The sequence below is a fragment of the Eptesicus fuscus genome, chromosome 9, assembly GCF_027574615.1.
Source record: "Eptesicus fuscus isolate TK198812 chromosome 9, DD_ASM_mEF_20220401, whole genome shotgun sequence".
NCBI lineage: Eukaryota > Metazoa > Chordata > Mammalia > Chiroptera > Vespertilionidae > Eptesicus > Eptesicus fuscus.
In genome coordinates this window covers 13,185,749-13,206,020 of record NC_072481.1, presented here as the reverse complement: position 1 = coordinate 13,206,020, position 20,272 = coordinate 13,185,749, and the positions used below count along the sequence as shown (strand labels likewise).

General features: G+C 44.9%; 1 protein-coding gene across 1 annotated transcript in view; it reads right to left on the bottom strand.

Annotated features, from left to right (window-relative positions):
• ZBTB40 (zinc finger and BTB domain containing 40) overlaps window positions 1–20,272 on the bottom strand; it is a 59,978-nt gene that overhangs the window by 9,382 nt on the left and 30,324 nt on the right. Inside the window, exons 5-14 of the mRNA XM_054721045.1 lie at window positions 14,265–14,457; window positions 13,250–13,392; window positions 9,282–9,474; window positions 7,432–7,568; window positions 6,879–7,080; window positions 6,404–6,537; window positions 4,724–4,892; window positions 3,964–4,428; window positions 2,982–3,188; window positions 741–905 (exon numbers count right to left, since the gene is read on the bottom strand). Of these exons, the coding sequence (XP_054577020.1) occupies window positions 741–905; window positions 2,982–3,188; window positions 3,964–4,428; window positions 4,724–4,892; window positions 6,404–6,537; window positions 6,879–7,080; window positions 7,432–7,568; window positions 9,282–9,474; window positions 13,250–13,392; window positions 14,265–14,457 (2,008 nt within the window). The remainder of the gene's footprint in view (window positions 1–740; window positions 906–2,981; window positions 3,189–3,963; window positions 4,429–4,723; window positions 4,893–6,403; window positions 6,538–6,878; window positions 7,081–7,431; window positions 7,569–9,281; window positions 9,475–13,249; window positions 13,393–14,264; window positions 14,458–20,272) is intronic.

Here is a 20,272-nt window from a genome sequence, read left to right as displayed (position 1 = left end):
CCGGGAGGTGGGATTCCTCCGAAGCTTCTGGATTAACCATCTCTGCAGCATCAAACAGTTCCCCTCAATTCCTCACTTCACATCTTACAAGTTCAAGTCTGTTTTACTGCTGTCCAGGGTGTGCTGCTCTTCTCCTGCTTGTGGTGGGCATCTTTGTTTTCTAATTCTCCCTAGAGATTTCCGGCATACTCCCCAGAGCATCACTATTCGTATGAATGGCAGGAGGAATGCTCCCTTGCTCCCCACTTTAGACTCGATAATAAAAACACTTGCATAGGTAATGTTTAATGACACCGTGTGACAGGCACGTTCTCAGTGCCTTGCATATGTTAACCCACTTAACCTTTTGCACTTGGATGTCAAGTGTGACTCGACACGGTTAGCATCGGTAGCAGGAATCGAGAAAAAAGCAAGCGAGTGCAAAGGGTTAATCCTTCCAACAACCCTGTGAGTAGGTGCTAGTCTCAGTCCTATTCTACAGAGGAGGGAGTCAAGGCTTAGAGAGTGTGGGTGGCACAAGCAGGAAATGGCTGAAGTAGGTAACGACCCAGCTTTCATTCCCGGCTCTGGTAGAAGGGGGCCCAGCTCTGGCAGAGTGATAATGTGCTATGACTGTCACATGTCTGAGGCCTTGATTGGGGCCCAGCTCTGGTAGAGTGACAATTCTGTTAGGCTTGTCACATGTTTTCTCAAGGCCAGGTCTGTGCTGAATGTCCGTCAGCCACAACCTCAGTACATACTGTGAAAGGTGTGCAGGTGGATGGAGAGGCCATTGGCCTGCCGGAAGCCCTTGCCACAGTCCCTGCAGACATAGGGCTTGTCCCCGGTGTGGGTCCTCACGTGGCGGGACAGCTCGATGGACTGGGCAAACACAGCATCACAGTACTGGCACGCGTACATTTTTCCTGGAAATACACGTGTTTATTAGAGCCAGCACTAAACATGAGGCCATTTGCAATACGATGGGTGAGAGCCTGAGCCATCCCATCAGAGGACGCCTCATGAACACAGCTGATACACAGCGGGTGTCAGTGTGGGCTCCCCCCTGAGGAATAAGGACAGAGCTCTTATCACACAGATTACCCATCTTTTAACCAGGCCACCACAAGTATGGCAGAGCTCACTCCACACGCAGGAAACAGATATGTCCAGGTGTCCAGAAACCACCAAGTCTGGATCCCCTGAACTTTTTCAGCACGGAACTGCAGCAGCACATAAAGGTGAGAATCAAAGCTTCTCCCAATGACTTGCTATAGTTATTATAAGTCACCTGGCTTCTCTATCTTCTCACTCTGACAAATGTTAGCCTCGAAGACCCATTTTGGACTTTTAACCTCCAAAGCGGTAAGATGATACATTCCTGTTGTTTTAAGCCATTGTTTGTAATACACGGTTTGCATAAAACCAAAGCCCTTCCCTTGGCGTATAAGGCCCTGCAAGGTCTGGCCTTTGGCGACCTCTCTGACCGCATCTCTCAGCACTCACTCGTTTATTCTGCTTCAGCCCCTTCTAGTTCCTTTGGTCTCTCAAACAGCTCAGCTCATTCCTGTGTGGGATGCTTTTCTCCTAGAGCTTCTGCTGGTTCCAACTCTCACTTCATTCAGGTTTCTACTCAGCTCTCAGCTCTCAGAGGCCTTTTCTGATTAAATAAACAGGCCCCTCCTCACCCGTCCTCTTGCTGGTTACCCTGCCTTATTTCTCTTCACACAATGACCACTACCTTTTTGTATTACTCACTTATTTGTTTATGGTCTGCTTTACCGAGAGCAGAGCATACAGTTAGACTGTCCCCAGTGCCTGCAACAGGGCTCAAGAAATTCATTTACTCAGTAAGTGTTTACTGAGCACCTTCCATCGCTAAGTACTATTCTGAGTTCTACGGGTACAGCAATGAAACAAAAGACTAGCAGCTCTGCCCTCATAAAGCTTTCATTCTAACAGGGGAGACTAACTCTAAGCAATGACTAAGGTAGATAATAAATCGTATGACAAGCACTATGGGGAAAAATAAGGCGGGAACTGGGCTGGGTCCCTGAGATTTCACACAGGTGGTCAGGAGAAGTGAGGTGAAGAGCCTTCTTGGGGTTTTGAGCAGAGAGCGACAGGATATGGTTTAGTTTCAAAAGGAAACTGAGAACACTGTCCAGGGGGAGGGGGAGAGGAGACCGGTTAGGAGGCTACGGCAATCTGGGCAAGATGCAGCAGCATTAGCACTTCCATATAAATGCTCCAAACTACGCAGAATCCTTGGAGAAGGCTCCTCCCCTCCAACCGGACCAGAAACCCTACGTCCTCCTCCCGTATGTCCAGTTGTTGTTGGGTATCACACCACCGGTGACTGCACTGTCACTGCCTCTACACTAGACACTCTAAGCCACGAGCTCTGTGAGCACAGGATCCAGCTTAGTCACGCAGCATCTGCCACTGCCCGATCCACAGTAGGTGCGCAATCAAGGTCTGTCCCATGCTCCAAGTCCATCTTCAAGTCCAGGGAATTCCTGGCTTTATGTAAATTCTATGACTATAAAGTCATAGCACTACGTTAGTCAGCCTCCCATCAGAATCACTCACTAGAGCATTTACATGCCTGCACATATGTGTTCCTAGTCCTCTGTGTGCCTAGAGATTTTTACATTCTGTTCTGTTTTTAATCTTCTTGAGATATAGATCCTGCCTAATTCCAAGTGGGTTTTCAGGCAGCTCACACAATTAAAGTATCAGGAGAAATGAAGAAATTCTTGCCCAGACGGTGTGGCTCCGTGGTTGAGCGGCGACCTATGAACCAGGAGGTCACGGTTCGATTCCCAGTCAGGGCACGTGCCTGGGTTGCAGCTCAATCCCCATGTGGGGCGTGCAGGAGGCAGCTGATCAATGATTCCCTCTCATCATTGATGTTTCTATCCCTCTCTCCTTCTCCCTTCTTCTCTCTGAAATTAATAAAAACATTTAAAAAAAAACCACAAAAATTCCCCATGCCTTACCTTCTGAGTGCTTCTTCTTGGTGTGGTAGGCCAGGGCCGAGGCCTGGGTGAAGGTCATGAGGCAGTGCTTGCACATGAACGGGCGGTCCCCAGTGTGGAGGCGGAGGTGGTTCTTCAGGGTAGAATTGGCTGCAAACTTTGCCCCACACTCTTCACAGGAGAAAGGCTTCTCGTCAAAGTGCTCGGTCAGCTTGTGGTACTGCATGCCTGGGGAGGCCGGCCAGGGACCGGAGAGATACCAGTCATCAGTGCCATGACGCTACCTCGTATCATGTCAGGTACACCCCAACATGCCTCGGGCCAGGACTCATGAGGAAGCCCAGCATGAACCATGGACACAGGTCATATCAGCTTTGACCTCACATGGCCATGCTGCCCATCTGCCCAGCATTCCAAAAGTCACCTCAGTCCCACTCATGGTTCAATCAGGCATGAAGGGTCCTAGGTTTTTCTTTCCTATCCTCTCTCTCCTTCTCTTAAACAGGATCCAGTCACCCAGAAAGAGTGAAACCAAACTCATTGTTATGTTTCATTAGGTTTACCCAACATCTGGAGCAAGGGAAAACAATTCTGACTATGTACCCATGGTTTCTCTTGTTTATTATCAAGATTCAAGTGATGCACAGAAGCCTAAGAGTCAGGTGTTAAAATAGTTGGTTATCATATGAATAATAGCCACAATTTACTGAGCACTAATTTAATGTAGGTACTGTACTAGGTGTTTAGCTATATTATCTTAAATCTTCATAACAATCTAAAAAAGTAGGTGGAATCAGGGTGCCTACTGATGGGAAAATTCAAGCTCAGAGAACAGATTCCATAGCTCATGCTCTTCTCAAAACACCGCCCTGCCTCTGGAGGAACCTGCTGTTTTCTAAGCCCATCCCCGGCCCTGATTGCATACAGCCAGGAGCCAGGCCTGGAGTCCAAACCGAAGCATCCAGAATGATCATGCCCAGTTACTTCGCCCTCCTGAACGTACCTGAGGCATGAGCAAATTCTCTTCCACAGAGGTCACAGGTCACTGGAAGCCTCTTCTTCTTCTTCTTGGGGACCTCAGCCTCTCCCCCTGCACCATGGGCCTCCAGCTGATGCTTCTCCAGCTCTTTCTTAGACTCCTTGGTCTCATTACACTCCTTACACTGCACCTGCTTGCTCTTGGCCACCCGGCAGCGCTTCATGTGCACCTTCAGGCGGCAGTAGAAATGGAAGCTCTTGTCACAGGCCTTACACACAAAGCTCTTCTTGGCAGAGTCCGGGGAGGCAGAAGTCTCTTTCTCTTGTTCTGGCAAGGAGCGAGCCTCCCCTTGGCCGTTCTGCTTCCGGGACTGGCCGTCTTCTTCAACCGGCTCAGCTGCCTTTGCATCAGCTTTGTTGTTGGCTTCCAGGTGAAACGTACTCCTCACCTTCCACCTGTCCTTCTCCCCGTTTTCCTGAGTAAGGAAACCTGCATAGGAGAGAAATCTCGTGGCTCTAAGTTTCTCTGTTGCTCCCGAACTTTCCTTCTTAGAGGAGAATGCAGACAACTGGAGACCCTCAGAAAACTCTGAAGCAATATCATCTTTACTTGATTAGCACAAATAGTATCATTTTGCATCTATGTCTATGACTTTTCTAAGTACGAGAGCATATAAAATCAGTAAATAAAGCAACTAAGGTGAACTCTCATATGAACTGCTGCCTCTTCTCTCCAATACGGAAACCCCTGGGGGCCTGACAGGACCCCACCACCCGTTCCTCACCAGTGTGTGCTAACTCCTGCACGACCGGCTGCAGGCCTGGGGAGCTGCGGCGGGCGCTGCACAGGAGCTGACACATCTCAGTGGCCGACACCGATTTCTCCGCGGCTCTGCTCAGCACCGCTCGCAGGGAAGCTTCAGGGCTGGCTGTCTCAGAGGAGCTGCTCAGAATCTAAATGAAGACCACGAGATGAAGGTTTGCGGTTAATATCAACAGATTTTCTACATGGTTTGCAACTTAAAAAAAATAAAAGCTAATTTCAGGACGGCATTGCTCCATCTATAACAAGCTTACAATGCCTGTGATAAGTGTAGTGGAGAGCCCTATTCTCCAAAAACATGGACATTAACAAGTGCAAAAAGGAGGCACCTGGAAGACAAATGTGCAGATACAAAAAGGTGCATGCCAGGAAGCAGGAAGCATTTGCTATGAGAAATACCCTCTCAGCAACCAGAACTTTTCCAGATCTTAATATTAAAAGCTAACTGTAGGATTTGGTTGTTGGTGTTTCTGCCTTGAAGATCAAAATAATTTTTCATAATAGATAATTGTTTCAGTATCTGGAAGTAATTCTGCATGATTAGTGGCTTTACATTTTTAGATACTTAGATGCACCCTTTAAACATTTTCCTTCATAAAGAAACGCAGCTTTTTAAAGAAAGGGGCTTTCAAGAGGCCAAGAGCATTCTTTCAAAGCCATCCTCTTTCAGAATGTGAGAGCTATCAGCAGAAACAGTCGTACACTGAGGAAATAAAGCAAAACCATCCACAGATGGCCAAGCGGAATTTTCATTTTGGAAGTTATTTTATTTCTGCTCTTTTCAAGTCTCTCTAAATAAGCCTGCTGTCCCTGGAGGCAGGCATGAGACTCATTAGTGAGGCTCAACTGATCAGCTGCAGAAGCCCGTCTCTGAAGTGTGTGGCGCTGGGAGAGTCTAACAGACGGGTCTTCCCTCTGAAGCCCACAGAAACGTGTGCCACCTCCCTCCGCTTGAGAGTCAGACTAAGGTGGGGCGGGCACCTGTGTGGACAGTGAGAAACCAGCCCTCTGCACACCTCTCATGCCCACGTGGACCAAAAGGCACTACGGTGAACTTGTGTTTAATTTTAAGTCTTCCCACTGCAGATACACCTGATCCTGGGCTGGACATCCACGAATTCCCCCAGTCCCACCTGGTTTTTCTGGGATGCTGGCCACACTGTGAGAAGCCTTACAGAAAATGAGTTGGCACTATTTGCTACCCCATATGGGCAAAAGCTTTGTTCTCTCTCTGTGTATCTTGGCTCTTTCTAGAAGCCAGAATGGAGCACATAAGACCATTTAAGTTTCCTTCCTCTAAAAGAAGTTGCTTTTAAAACATGTTAGAGAGCAGTATGGCTCCCTTAGAGTTTGCCGAGGTTTAGACAAATGGAATAAATCTAGGTTTGTCACATGAACCTGGGTTTGCACTCTGCTTCATCTCTGAGCAGCTGGAGCAGCCTAGACAAGCTACCGAACACTTGGAGCCTCAGGTCCCTTATCCGTTGACTGGGGATGACATCATCTCCCACGTAGAGCAGCAGAGGTGTGGCTGGCAGAGGCTCGGCACACAGCAGGCACTCCGCAGAAGTTGGTTCCTCCCTAGGAGTGAGGCAGGCCCAGGCACTGACTCTCCAAACGGTGTTTTTAATTCCCACCTCACCTCTTTCACAGCCTCCGCCAGGTGCTCTTCCTCTGAGGTCAAGCCCTTCAGTTCAAGCGTGTGCTGGATGGCCTCCAGGATCAACGTGCGGTGCCTCAGGATGGTTCCTAAGGCAGCACTTTCTGGGGTGGTCACTGGAAGAAAGGGGGTTGAGATCCCATCAGTAAACTATGAGCACCATTCTGGGCTCTGGAATTCTCTTCACCTTTTCTCAATCAATTCTTCATAATGAGAATACACTTCACCTATCTCCTAGCTGGGGGCGGGAGCAAGGAAAATGGCAGTCAGAGTATAATTTCTAATAAAAGCTTAGAATACTTACTCCATCTTTTATTTTAAAAGGTTTATATCCTGAAACAAAATGACTCGTCCTTATTTCTAATGGGAGGGCTTGGAGGCTGCCATAAGAGAGCCCCTGCTACTTCCTGACAACAACCTCTAGTGGGGACGGTCACGCGCAGGTCGGGTCGCCTACCTGCCCGGAAGAAAGCCCCGGCACCCGGCTCCCTTCGCATTTCCTCCATGAGCGGGCTCAGCGGGCAGGCCTTTGTCTCCTGAACCAGCAGCAGCAGCTGCCAAAAGGCTGTCGCGGAGAGAGTCTGCTTTTCTAGAACTGCTGACATCAAAGAACTGAAACCACCGGAACCAGAGTCACGTTTCACCAGCTTCTCCATGACCTTCAAGAGGCAGCACAAACACACGCGTGAGGGGCTTCCTGGCCACTGGGTCCAGGGACCGTGCCTATGGGAGGAGTTTCTCAGCACCTTCACTCTCTCTACCTGAGAGATGCTTGTACATAACGAAGTTCTTCATGCCTCCTGTTGAATGCCTTTCCTTATTACTGCAGAAGTTACAACTATCCTACTTATCACGCCAACGGAATCACCTTCTATTTCTCCTCTACTGACCCCTTAGCATTTCTCAACATGGCTGTGTGTGTATATTTATATGATATAAATACCTTTAAAAAAATTCATCTTTTTCTCTACTTTCTCATTTTACACTCCCCTCCCCCGTCCCTCTCTTACCTCTCTTTCTCCAGGGGCTACACTCCTCAGGTGCGGGATCATGTGCAATAACATCTGGTTGTCTGTGAAAATCTCAGAGAGGTTTTCGTGATAGCGTCTCAATAGCTCAGTCCCGTAATCTTCAGGGCTCGCTTGGACTGTAAGGATATTAGCAAAACAATCATGTTCGGCAGAAAACAGCTCCTTAGGGGCTTCTCCTATGGAGGACCAGGGAGTCACTATGAGAGAGGAGGAGAGAAGTCAGCGCAAGGGCACTGTGTCCTCCGGAGAGGAGCTCAGCTTCTGGCTTAGGCCTCGTGCATGTGCTCACGTTCAGATGTCCTTCAGTCTACACTCGATCACTCGGTGTGCAGGGTCACAGACCATTAAGCCTTTGAAAGTTAGTGCCCCGTGGCAGAAGCTAGCGATTGCTCAATGGGCTGGAGGAAGGGGTGGGGAGAGAAGGGAGTAATTAGAAGGCTTCACGTGTAACAGAATCAGATGAACAGATTCAAGGGGTGTTGTTTATCAAGGCTGAGGTAGAGGATCCATGTGGTGGTCAAACACAGGCAGGCATGAGCCGAGACTGTGGTAGTGAAGCTGACCCACCGTTCTGTTTACATGCCCCTTGAGCCAATCTGCACCTTGAGCTTTCTTTTAAGAGGTCATATTTATTTGAAAGTAAAGAAAAATCAACACCATCAGGCATTTCCATTAGCTTTGCTGATATTTAAAAATTTATTCTCCTTTTTGGTCCAATAATTCCACTCCTGGGGATCAAGGTATTGTCACTGTATAACTTGTGGGGGTGATGACGATGAAGATAATAACGACTATTTATGAGTGCCTATTATATGCAGGCACTGTGCTAAATGTTTTACATATATAATCTCGTGGTAGCCACAAAAATGAATGTGACAGGTACCTTTCTTATCTTTATTTCACAGAGGAGAGAATGAGGTTCAAAAAGCATAAGTCACTTGCTCAGGGTCACACAGCTACAAAATGAGCAGTCTTGACAGTCTTAACCATTATGCTACAGGTGTACCCAAACAAGGGCATGAATAACACATCATACACATCCTTACGAATGAAAACTACCTAGCCTTGAAAAACAGGATTATAGGGAGGTTTTTGTAATGGGGAGGATGTTTATATTATACTGTTAAATGAGAAAAATTACACCATTTGGTAAAGTATCTCAACACTGTACAAATTATTGACAGATAAAATATGATAATGTGTAAATATTGATATAATCAAGTGGTAGGATTTTAGGTTGTTTTTTTTTTCTTTTTTTTTAAAACTGTTCAAGTCTGTGTAAGTATATATTACTTTTAAAAGCTAGAAAAAAGTTCTCACTTCCCAAATATGCTTTTTCTGAAAACCATCTAGTTTCAAGTGCTCTAAGACAGGGGAGAACTGGTTAGAGTGGGTGTTTTTCTAAGGATGGAATACGGACTCACTGCCCCGAACTGAATGGACAGGAGGGCTGCTGGAACCAAACAGCACTCAGTGGGAATGGGGAAGTCAAGATTTGAGTTTTTACTGCTCACATTTGTCAACATAATGTGTCAAAATCGTGAGCCTTGTGAGCCCATTTGATGACACGTGACATCCTGGGAAAACCACACTTGAAGAAACCCTGCACCACTGGAACATCATAAGGGAGCTTAATAGAAAAGAATGGTTCTCAGATTCCAGATCTTAACTTCAGAAATATTAGGATCACTGATTGGTGACAGCTAGTTTCTGCTTTGCAATGGCATTTCTTAACATTATCTTGCTCCCCAGCATGGCACTAAAGCGTGTTTAAGCTGTAATTTTCTGTAGGAGCGGTTCCAGTCCAGCGAGCCAGCAATTAACAATACCTGTGGTGCTCGGCAAAGTGGCTAGTCTCTGCAGATTCTCCAGCAGGAGGCCCAAATCCGGGAACGCCATCTTCACAGCCTGAAGGACTTTTACCAAACTCTCCGCAGTCAGGGTCCTCTCCTCAGACATTCTGTGCAACAACTTTTCTATTGTCTCCTTGGGTGTTCCACTCTCACAGCAATTCAGAATCACCTGTGGTGGCAAGCAATCAACCAGACACCAGTTACTGGCAATTCTAGATGTATCTGTCGCACCACTGGAGAAGCCAGCAAGCTGGTATTACCAGATGCCCTGTCTCCAGGTCCTCCCTCTGCTGGTCTTTGGTGTTATTTTTGTCAAAGTCTCTTCCTTACTCTGCTTCAATAAAGACCCAAAACATTCTCCAAATAAATAGCTCTATGAAAATCAATCTTTCTCAGTGGCAGGTGTGTGTATTTCTTTGCCTCCAACAGTTTGCATTTTGTGAAAATATTCTTGCACTGGGCTTACATGGCAGAGCAAGTAGCTTACATCTAACCTGACTCTTTAGATTTAGTTTGTTCAGACACTAAGGCTGAGAAACAGATTGGCAATTAATTAATACAGTTATAGCATTTTTCAATTTCTGTTCAGTAAAGTACACAACAGTGGTACAGGTTGCAATTTCAACACAATTCTATTATTTTACTTCCTTTTACTTTATTTGCATAGCATTTTGAATACCCAGATAATTTATATATTAGTCTGTGTCCTCCAAAATAAGACTTAAAGTACATTTTTGGATTAGTTTTCTGTGGGTTCTTTGCTGTCTATCCTTCTCATTCCCAATGGCCTCATATACCAGCTCCAGTCATCACCCACATCATCATCTGTTCTTCCTGGTGTGTTGAAGGGTGTTCTGAGTCAGGCGTGCACAGGGCCCAAGCAAAAGGATGAAAGATCAAACAGATGACGTCTATCTTACAGATATTTTCCTATTACAATAGAACTGTTTCTTAATGGATGTACAACTCACTATGCATAGCTTGGCTCTTATGGAACTGATAATGCAGGGGATTATTTCAGTATGTAATCTACAGGTTCACAGTAACTGAATTTTGAGTGTTCCTTTGGGAAAGTACCAGCTCTCAGGAGAAACCGTCCAGCAGATCATTCACAGCAGCACGCCAGAGGATGTTTCTATCAAATTAACTCCCAGTTTAAAATAATTACTTTTGCTACAAAAACAAATTGGTTTGCCCTAGCTGGTTTGGCTCAGTGGATAGAGCATCTGCCTGCAGACTGAAGGGTCCTGGGTTCAATTCCGGTCAAGGGCACATGCCTGGGTTGCAGGCTTGATCCCCAGTGGGGGGCATGCAGGAGACAGCCGATCAATGATTTTCTCTCATCATTGATGTTTCTATCTCTCTCTCCCTTTCTGAAATCAATAAAAATATACTTTAAAAATTGGTTTTATATATGCGAAAGGAAAATCTATATTATATATATTAAAGGAATGGATATATTATAAATAAGTTGTCATATTCCTTGTCAGTACACCACATAGTCCTTCTCTTTAAAGTCTAATGTATCTTAAGATTTCTACTTAAATGAATCATAATTTAAAATTTAAGAGCTTGTATCTAAAACCCATATTGATTTCAGTGCTATCTCTTCATGATGAAGCAATAACCTGATACACAATGAGGAAGCCAGTTACTTTAAGAGTAGGAATGGGTTTTCAAGCCAGATAGGCCTAGTTTGAACCCCAGTTCTAAAATTTATTGCCCGTGTGAGCCTGGGCGAGGTATTTCATTCTTTGAACCTTATTTTCCTCATCTTCAAAAAAAGATAAGTGTACCACCTCTTGCACTATTCTTAAGAGACGTCTAGAATGAAGTTGCTGTTTGGAGAGCCTAGCATAACCCCTAGGACATATGTGATTGTGAATAAATGACAGTAGTTTACTGATATTATTAGCAGCAGTATGCACAGTGGTTAAGAGAATGCGCTTTGTTGAGAAGTCTGGGTTCCAGTACTGGCTACAAGCAGCTGTGACTTTGGGTGAGCTGCTTAACCTTCTTAAGTGCCTGTTTCTTCATCTTTAAAAATAGGGTGATATCCATAGCTTCATAAAGTTGCTGTGAGGGTAGAGTTTATAAACTTAAAAGGTCCCCAGCGTATTTCTTGGCACACAGCAAGCAATAAGTAAATGGCAGCTATATAATTCCTGTTTTTGTATGTTTCCAATCCTGAAGACATTCTTATTCACCATTTCTTGCAGAACAGATAAGGGCCATGGTGCCTGTGATTAGCATCATTCCATAGCAGAAAAAAGCTCTAAAAGGCCTGCGTGCATGTTCCACATGATGTCAAAACACTGAGGCTATTTGATCAACATTCACCTCTACACACCTACTTTATTATTTTGCTTCAATCTTGTGAAACGGAGTAGCTTAATGAGGCTCTGGTGGAACCCAATCCTAAGAAATATTTTTTGTAATTTATTACTAATTTAAGTTCTTCTGCTTCGGCCCTTTCTGTCAAGTTAACTGAAAATGACAGAAGAAAATGACAGCATGGTCTGCCTTGCAGCACACAATGAGGCTGAGTTTGGGCTCTCCCTATCAATGCTGTTTTACCAAGATAATGAAATAGTTCAGAGGACACATCCAATCCAGCTATTAAGGAAAAGGTTTGAATGAGTAATCCAATGGAATCACTAAGGGTATCAGGTGCCTCCAGCACATAAGCAACTTACTTTGAGTGCCAGAAATTACACTTAATCTGAAGTCTAAGGATAAAACAGGGGTTTAATTTTAATATTATTTTGTGTATTATCTTTTTCTAAGAAGTTAAAATTTTAAAAACATAAATAATTTGCAAAACGCAATTTTGAGATTAAAGATTATTCCCATTTTATATGAAACAATAGCAATACAAGATTACTGAAAAAAAGAAAATATAGAATCCAGTCTCACTATGCATCCACTGCTTAGCCATCACACCAGTGATTCGTAAACACTTTCTCCCCTGAACATTTAAGCCACTTCCCACAAAGAATTGATGCCACAAAAGTTCTCTGTTACTATTGCTTCCTTCCAGATATAAAAATATTTTTAGCACAAAGTTGAAATCAATAACACCGACAAATACAGTTATCTAGTTGACTTGAGAAGACATGCCAGCAGTTTTATGAGGATTTTAGTAGCCAGCTGGTGGGAGAGTAAATCGGTATAACCTTCCTGAAGGGCAATTGACAACATATACCAAGCACTTGAAACATTTTATACTATTTCAAAATCCCACTTCTTAAAATTATTCTAAGGAAAGGATTTCAGAAGTATGCAAAGATTATGTGCCAGGGGGTTCTCTGAAACACCATTTACAATAGCAAAATCCTGGGAGCAAATGCCCAACAATAAAGAATTAATGAATTATGGTATGTCCATTAGACAGAGTACAATACAGCTCCCAAAATCCATACTGAAGTAAGGAGATGTATTCACAATACATTAAATAAAACAGTTAAGAAACTGTCTGATAACCCCGTGCAAGGATGACTCAGATGAAAAAAGGGGAGCACACGCTCGACAGGGTTAGCAGTGCTCACCTCTGAGTGATGGGATGGAGGGATATTGGAATTTCCCCCCCCACACACACACTGTTTTCTACAGATGAACAGTATATAATTTCTTTAAAAAGGAAAAAGTGTCATAATAATTACAAATATACCTAGACACTTCAATTCTTGGGACAACTATTTTATAAAACTCACTGATCAGAGCAGGAATACCCATCCACTGTATACCTACCCCTTTAACGTACAACTACAATGCGCAAGGCCCTTGGCACGCTGCTGCTGGGATGCAGAGGCATGAATCAAGAACCTGAACTTCAAGGTGCTTACTATGTCGTATGTACAAAAATTGCTACATGCCGCAGAAGAAGTTTAAAAAAACACAGTGCCTTATGAATTCAGAAGGGAGGAGAGATACTCGACAGCTACCCTTTTCTCGGTGCCGGGCAGGAATCCCTCCGTGGCTGTTTCCAGGAACTCCATAATAGGTCTCAGCTGGGTTACACACTGGATCAGGTCCTCTTTGTGTTCTAGTAACAGAGCGGACAAGGTCTTTCCCTCTCCTGTGCTCCCTGTGGGGAAAGAGTTAGAGACGCACAAGAGAAGCCGGTCAATTTGAAGAAAATGACAGCATGGTTTGTCAAGAGAGATCTAACAGAATAGCAAAGTGATCCTCGGCCTATTCTGAGGATCCAAATGCAGAATCTCGCTTTTTGGAGAGGAAAATACTTTATTATTCTGTTTAAATTGTATGAAAGGAAAAGTGTTTCATTTATCTGTCGAAACACAAAGCCGCAGAGCCAGCCAGAGGTTAACTTCTGGTTGGCAAGGCCACTGCTTTGTACCGAGCCCCAATGAGACAAGCTGAGCCTTTAAAAGTGCTGTCAGCGAACCAGCTCACCCTGGGCTCAACACATCGAGGAGGGTGTGCGGCTTTGTGAAGGGCAGGAGAACACTGAGGGCATCCTCCAACCTCAAGGTGTCAGACTAGTTTAGCACACGAGGGGATAGACATGGAGTCTCCAATTTAGCTTGTACATATTTAACACGCAGCTTCTGGAGTTACATGCACAATTTATGTGAAAATCACTTAACAATAACTAGGCCACTGAAGAAATGAATCACTGTACCGAAACCGGTTTGGCTCAGTGGATAGAGCATCGGTCTGTGGACTGAAAGGTCCCAGGTTCGATTCCGGTCAAGGGCATGTACATTGGTTGCGGGCACATCCCCAGTAGGAGGTGTGCAGGAGGCAGCTGGTCGATGTTTCTCTCTCATCGATGTTTCTAGCTCTCTATCCCTCTCTCTTCCTCTCTGCAAAAAATCAATAAAATATATTTAAAATAAAAAAATAAAAAGAAAGAAAGAAATGAATCACTGGAGCACACTTCATAGTATCTGCCCAGAATAAAACTGGGCGACCCAGTGGATGGGTTTCTCCTACCTCTTGGCTGCACGGCTTCCACATCCTCTGGCTTTCCACCTGACAGTGCTGTCTTCACTGCAGGATTAGAATCCTGGTACAGCCTCAGCAGGGACACAACCGTCTGAACATCCAGGCTCTCGTCTCTTACTTTATCCAGGATTCTCTGGAATGCTGAATGTCCTTCTGCACCCACAAGACATCCCATAATGGTCTACGAACACAAGTACCCAGAAAGATTAGCTCGACGCAAGAACCCCACGCTCCTTGACTTTGGCAAGTAAGGCCCTCAACAATTTGATCCCCACCCACTTGACCTTTCTGTGCCATTTGGCACTGCTATTGCCTCTGTATAACAATTCTCCTCTAACTTCATCAGACTGAATGAAGCATTTTGGATAAGCATTTTCTGACCACTCCTTTTCAGCCTTCCTTGTTGGTTACTGGAGTAACTACCATGAACTTATCTTGTCTCTATGTTTAAAATAATAAATAAGATTCAGACACCAATTGAATGCTTAATCCCCTCTAGTCACACGTATTCAACCCTTCATGTTCCTGTTAGCTGGCCTACACTCTCTGTAGAATGCCTTTTCCCTGACAGCAGTAGGGACCTGAGGTAGGCAGCCTCTAAAATGGTTCTCAATATCCCTGCCTCCAGGCACTCATGCCCTTGGGCTGACCCTAATAACTAAGGAAGGTAACAGGTAAAGGTAATGGATGCCACTTCTGAGATGAGGTCACTGTGACTTCCACGTTGCCTATGTGTGCGCCGTCTTTGCTCTGATGCGAGCTGCCATGTTGTAAGCTGCCGACAGAGCGGCCAGGAGCTAAATTCTCTGGCCAACAGTCAGTGAGTGAACTTGGAAGTGGCTCTTCCAAAGCCTGCCAAAGGTCACATGACTAAGCTTAGAGAGACACTCTCCCAGCTGAGCCCTGAGATGTCAGCAGCCCTGGGTGACACTTAGAGGGCAGCCCTGTGAGGCCCCAAGCCAGGGACTCAGCTAAGCTAGGCCTGGATTCCTGACCCACAGAAACCATGAGGTTATAAATGTTTGTTCTTTTAAGCCGATAAACTTTAGAGTAATTTGTTACATAGCAATGGATAACTGAGAGAGACTCACTCATTGCTAATGCCCTAAGTAAACATTTTTCTTTCTCTTTATTTTCATTTCTTTCTTTAGCACATCATAATTAAATGGCATACAGCTATCTCACTCTATAGGTGGCCAGCTTTGTGCACCCGAAGCTCTCGGAATAGCCCAAATCCACCTTTCTCAGCATCCAATTTGTCTGGCATTATCACTGGAGCCACTGGGGAAGAGTAGCTTTCATCAATGGTGGCATCTGATGTGCTTCTCATTATCCTCTCTGCTGTCTCCTCCTCTGCAGAACTACTCAGCAGTGAAATTAAAACATTTGTTAACTTCATTGCTCAGCAGTGACGCTAGGGTGACCATCTGGGAAGAGAAGGAGGGGTGGGCTGATGAAAGGGCCAGGAGGGAACAGTGAGTTGCCTGGATGGCCCTGCTCTCCGCTCTTTCTTCCAGAACCTACTGGGGACCTGTATCAGAGCCAGCGTTCATAAACTGTTACTCCACCAGCCCCCTGCGCTGCCTGGGGCTCCACAGTGGAGTGGGCTCTTTTCTGAAATAGGATCTCTGCCTAAACAGAAGGGTGTCACATATTGCTACAGGCTGGGGCTCATTGATTGCTACCATGTAACAGACTCCAAGACATGAACCAAAACAGAGTTCTGTTCTTTAACCACACATTTGGAACTCCTTTGATTCTCAGAGTTAAAGGTACTGTACCTTAGTAAATTCATATAAATTCATAGTCACATGTGTAATCAAAGCATATTTATGTGAGTAAAGTGAAGATGAGACAGTTTCCTTTCTCTCAATTATATGTGATAAAACACTTAATCTTCCCCTTACACTCAGGTCTTTTAACTGAATTTTCTTATTTTCCCAACTGTTAGCCAGCAGGTTTGTTTGGGCTACACTATATTCTTGTTTGCTCATGCCTCCCCTAAATGCTGAGAGCAGGAATGATACAGACCACCGCAGCTCAACACCACCCCAGACTGTGCACATGTGCCATCTACTTTACTCCACACATCACTCCCAGGAGGCATTACCAAGACTAGTTAGATGAGTCAGAGAGGTGAAGTAACCCACCCAGGTCACGTGGCAAGTGAGCAGAGGAGTCTGGAAAAACAAACAAACACTGAGCTCATTGACCTGGCACCCTCTTTATCCAGTTCCATCTCCCAGATTTTGAGTGTGACCAAATCCATGTACACTGGATTCCACTGGACTTCTAGAATCAACATCACTGTGAATACTGTGTAGTAGTATCTAGACAATCTGAAGCATTCCACTTGGTCTCAATGATTAGTAGAGATAGGTACATAGTAGGTGCTTAATAAATGCTTACCTGAATGAAATTTCTTTGCCATAACACCACTAGCCCTTCTGTTGATGGCAGGATATCTTAGACTTGATAATTAGCACAGAGGAGATTTGGGGGGAAATGTATTTTCATCTCTCATAGACCTGCAGAGTGAATCCTATTAACTCACTTCTCAAGAGGGTCAGCCTACCCTGTCAGTGAACAAAGTCCACACAGCACAGACCTGCACTTTCTGACAAACTTCCAAAGCAGTGACGTGGTTGAAAACATCAGATTCTCGCAGGTAATAAAAGTTGTTTGCCTTTGAAACAAAGCTGAAGGAGAAAAAAATGCTACTACATCCTCAGCTTGGGAGTCTTTCTAGAACTTTAGGTACAAAGTGGCTCAAACAGCAAGGAAATCAATAGTAGAAAAGGGAATCTCTTTATTCTAGTGAAAGGCTCACTTTGCTATACACACAATTAATTAAAAGCAGGGACATGGCTAGGAATAAAGAAGACAATGAAAAGTTCTAGCGTAAAAGCTGAAAAAAAGCCCGAGTTTGCCTTTAAATAAAGATTTTACTAAGCGCAGCCAGAAAGCCTCTTAGGTCAGTTCCTGCTTTTTCTAACGGGTAGGGGACAGAACAAAAGACAGGCAGAAGACACGTCCTCATCCCAGCACCCAACACACTTCTCCGGAATCAGTTTTGGCTTTGGTTTCACATAATCCAAACAACCCAGCCTCTTCTCATGTTATCACAATCATTGCTCAGGGAATGGCTTTGCCACCTTTCATCATTTATCTCAGGAAATAAAATAATCAGGACACTGGTCCATGGTGTCCTTCCTAAACTCAGGCCAGCTGCACAGCCTGGTCTGTTTTTCAGAAAAGGTACAGGCGGTCCACCTCAACCAGAAATCGCTCATAACCCTTAAATCAAGCCTTACAATGACACATCTAAGGATAAATTATTTTTTAAATACATTTTTTTATTAATTTCAGAGAGGAAGGGAGAGATAGAAACATCAATGATGAGAATCATTGATAGGCTGCCTCCTGCACGCCCCCTACTGGGGATCAAGCCCACAACCCAGGCATGTGCCCTGTCTGGGAATCGAACCATGACCTCCTAGCTCATAGGTCAACATTCAACCACTGAGCCACACCAGCCAGTCCAAGCATAGATTATTTTTAACATTAAACTATTTCCAATTATGTTATGACTAGAGGCCCAGTACACAAAATTTGTGCACGGGGGAGCAGGGTCCTCTCAGCCTGGCCTAAACCCTCTCCAGTCCAGGACCCCTCGGGGGATGTCTGACTGCCTCTCGCAATCCGGGACCGCTGGCTCCTAACCACTCGCCTGCCTGCCTGCCTGCCTGATCACCCCTAACTACCTCTGCCTGCCTGCCTGATCGCCCCTAACCGCCTCTGCCTGCCTGCCTGATCGCCCCTAACCGCCTCTGCCTTGCCCTGCACCCGGGACCCAGGATTCCCTCCTCCGGCCGGTCACAGGCACCCAGGACCCGGGCCAGCTTTGCCCAGGCTGACTGCAGCCACAGGGGACAGTGGGCGGGCGGCTTCACCCGGGCCGCAGCCACAGCCACTGGCACCCAGGACCGCGGGGCGGACGGTTTATCCCTCTCCCGGGCTGCAGGTGCAGGCACTGGCGCCCAGGACCACAGGGCGGGCAGCTTGTCCCTCTCCCAGGCCGCAGTCTGGCTGGTCCCCATTCCTCTCTCATGAGCTCATTTGTGCCTGGCTGGTCCCCATTCCTCTCTCCCCATTGTTGAGTGTCTGAGCTGTGAGGGCATGAGGGAGTGACAACCATTTGCATATTAGCTCTTTATTTATATAGGATAATTAACCAAATAACAACCACCACCAACAACAAAAAATACTCAAAGCTCTTTGGGGTCTAAAAATATGTAAGCAGAAAAACAACAACAAACAAACTGAACCCTCCAAACAACCTTTACAATTGTAGTTGAAATGTAGAATGGTGCAGAACAATTCTTAAATACTCTGAACACTGATGTCTTTTGGTGATTCCTGCAGTTTGGTGGCTTCTGTGTACATTCCCCACAAATTACACCTGGCAGATTTCTTTGCTCTTAGGACATTCTATAAGGATAGGGATCTAGTCTTAGGTTTGTTTTCCTAGCAACCAGCTCAATGTCTGGCACATACCAGATGCAGTAAATATTTACTGAATCAAGGGGAAAGCAAAGAGTAACCCTTGGAAAAATGGATATTCAGTGACCCCACAAAAGTTTAAGAAATGTCAGCAGAGAAACTGTGACATCTGCCATCATACACTAAGAATTCGTGAGCCATTAATTTTCCAGCAGTGCTTCTCAAAAATGTGGTTTAGAGATACCAAACAGCATCCCACAGGGAAGCTGTTAAAGAGGGAGATGTCCAAGTCCTACCACAACCTAGGAATCAGACTCTCTGGAAATGTGGTCTGGAAATGTACAATTTAACAAGCCCCAGATGATTTTTATATACACTGAACTGTTGTAGAGGTGATGGCTGTGTAGGAGACACTACACATACAGACCAGGAAGCTACTTCCAAGATGGGAATGGCACCTATTTGAAAACATGACTTGCAAATTATGCCGAAAGTGACAGCAAACCATCTCGTGTAGGAGTAAATGACCATGGTACTAGGATATGAAAAGGCATGAGGTGAAGTTTGGTGTATTATGAATGTGGCACAGTAAATAAAACTATGTGTACAAAATATTTAGTTTATTTCTATGGGAGCCATTATGTTCACAATATATAAAATGTATCTAATTAAACAATTATGAATCTGTTTTGTGTCCTAGAAATGTTTTTGGGGAAAGATGGCAAAAATGTCATTGGAGCTAAGATGAAAGTGTTTTGTTTTGGAAAAAGAAAAAAAAAGGTATGAGGTGAAAAAGGGGTTTCAAGATCAACTATGTCTAAAAAGGCTGTGTTAATGTATAACAAACAACAGTTGCACCTACTGAGTCCTTTTATGTGCCTGGCATTTTAGTATGACTTTCATATAAATAACCTTAATTTCACCATGATTCTGAGAACATTCCCATTTTACCAATTAGAAAATAAAGGCTTAGAGCAGGCGTCCTCAAACTACGGCTCGCGGGCCACATGCGGGTGTTTTTGCCGTTTTGTTTTTTTACTTCAAAACAAGATATGTGCAGTGTGCATAGGAATTTGTTCATAGTTATTTTTTAAATTATAGTCCGGCCCTCCAACGGTCTGAGGGACAGTGAACTGGCCCCTGTTTAAAAAGTTTGAGGACCCCTGGCTTAGAGAGATGAAGTTGCTCAAGGTCACAAGGTTAGCAGAGCTAGATAAACTGTACATCCACACAATGGACACTGCTCAGCAGTAAAAAGGAATGAATATGCAACCTCAAAATAAGTATGCTGAATGAAAGAAGCCAGACCAAAGGAATACAGACTATATGACTCCATTTATAGAGTACTAGTGGCCCGGTGCACGAAATTCATACATGGGGGGGGGGGGAGGTTCCCTCAGCCCAGCCTGCATCCTCTCCAATCGGGGACCCCTTAAGGGATGTCTGACTGCCTGTGGGATTGGGCCTAAACCGGCAGTCAGACATCCCTCTCG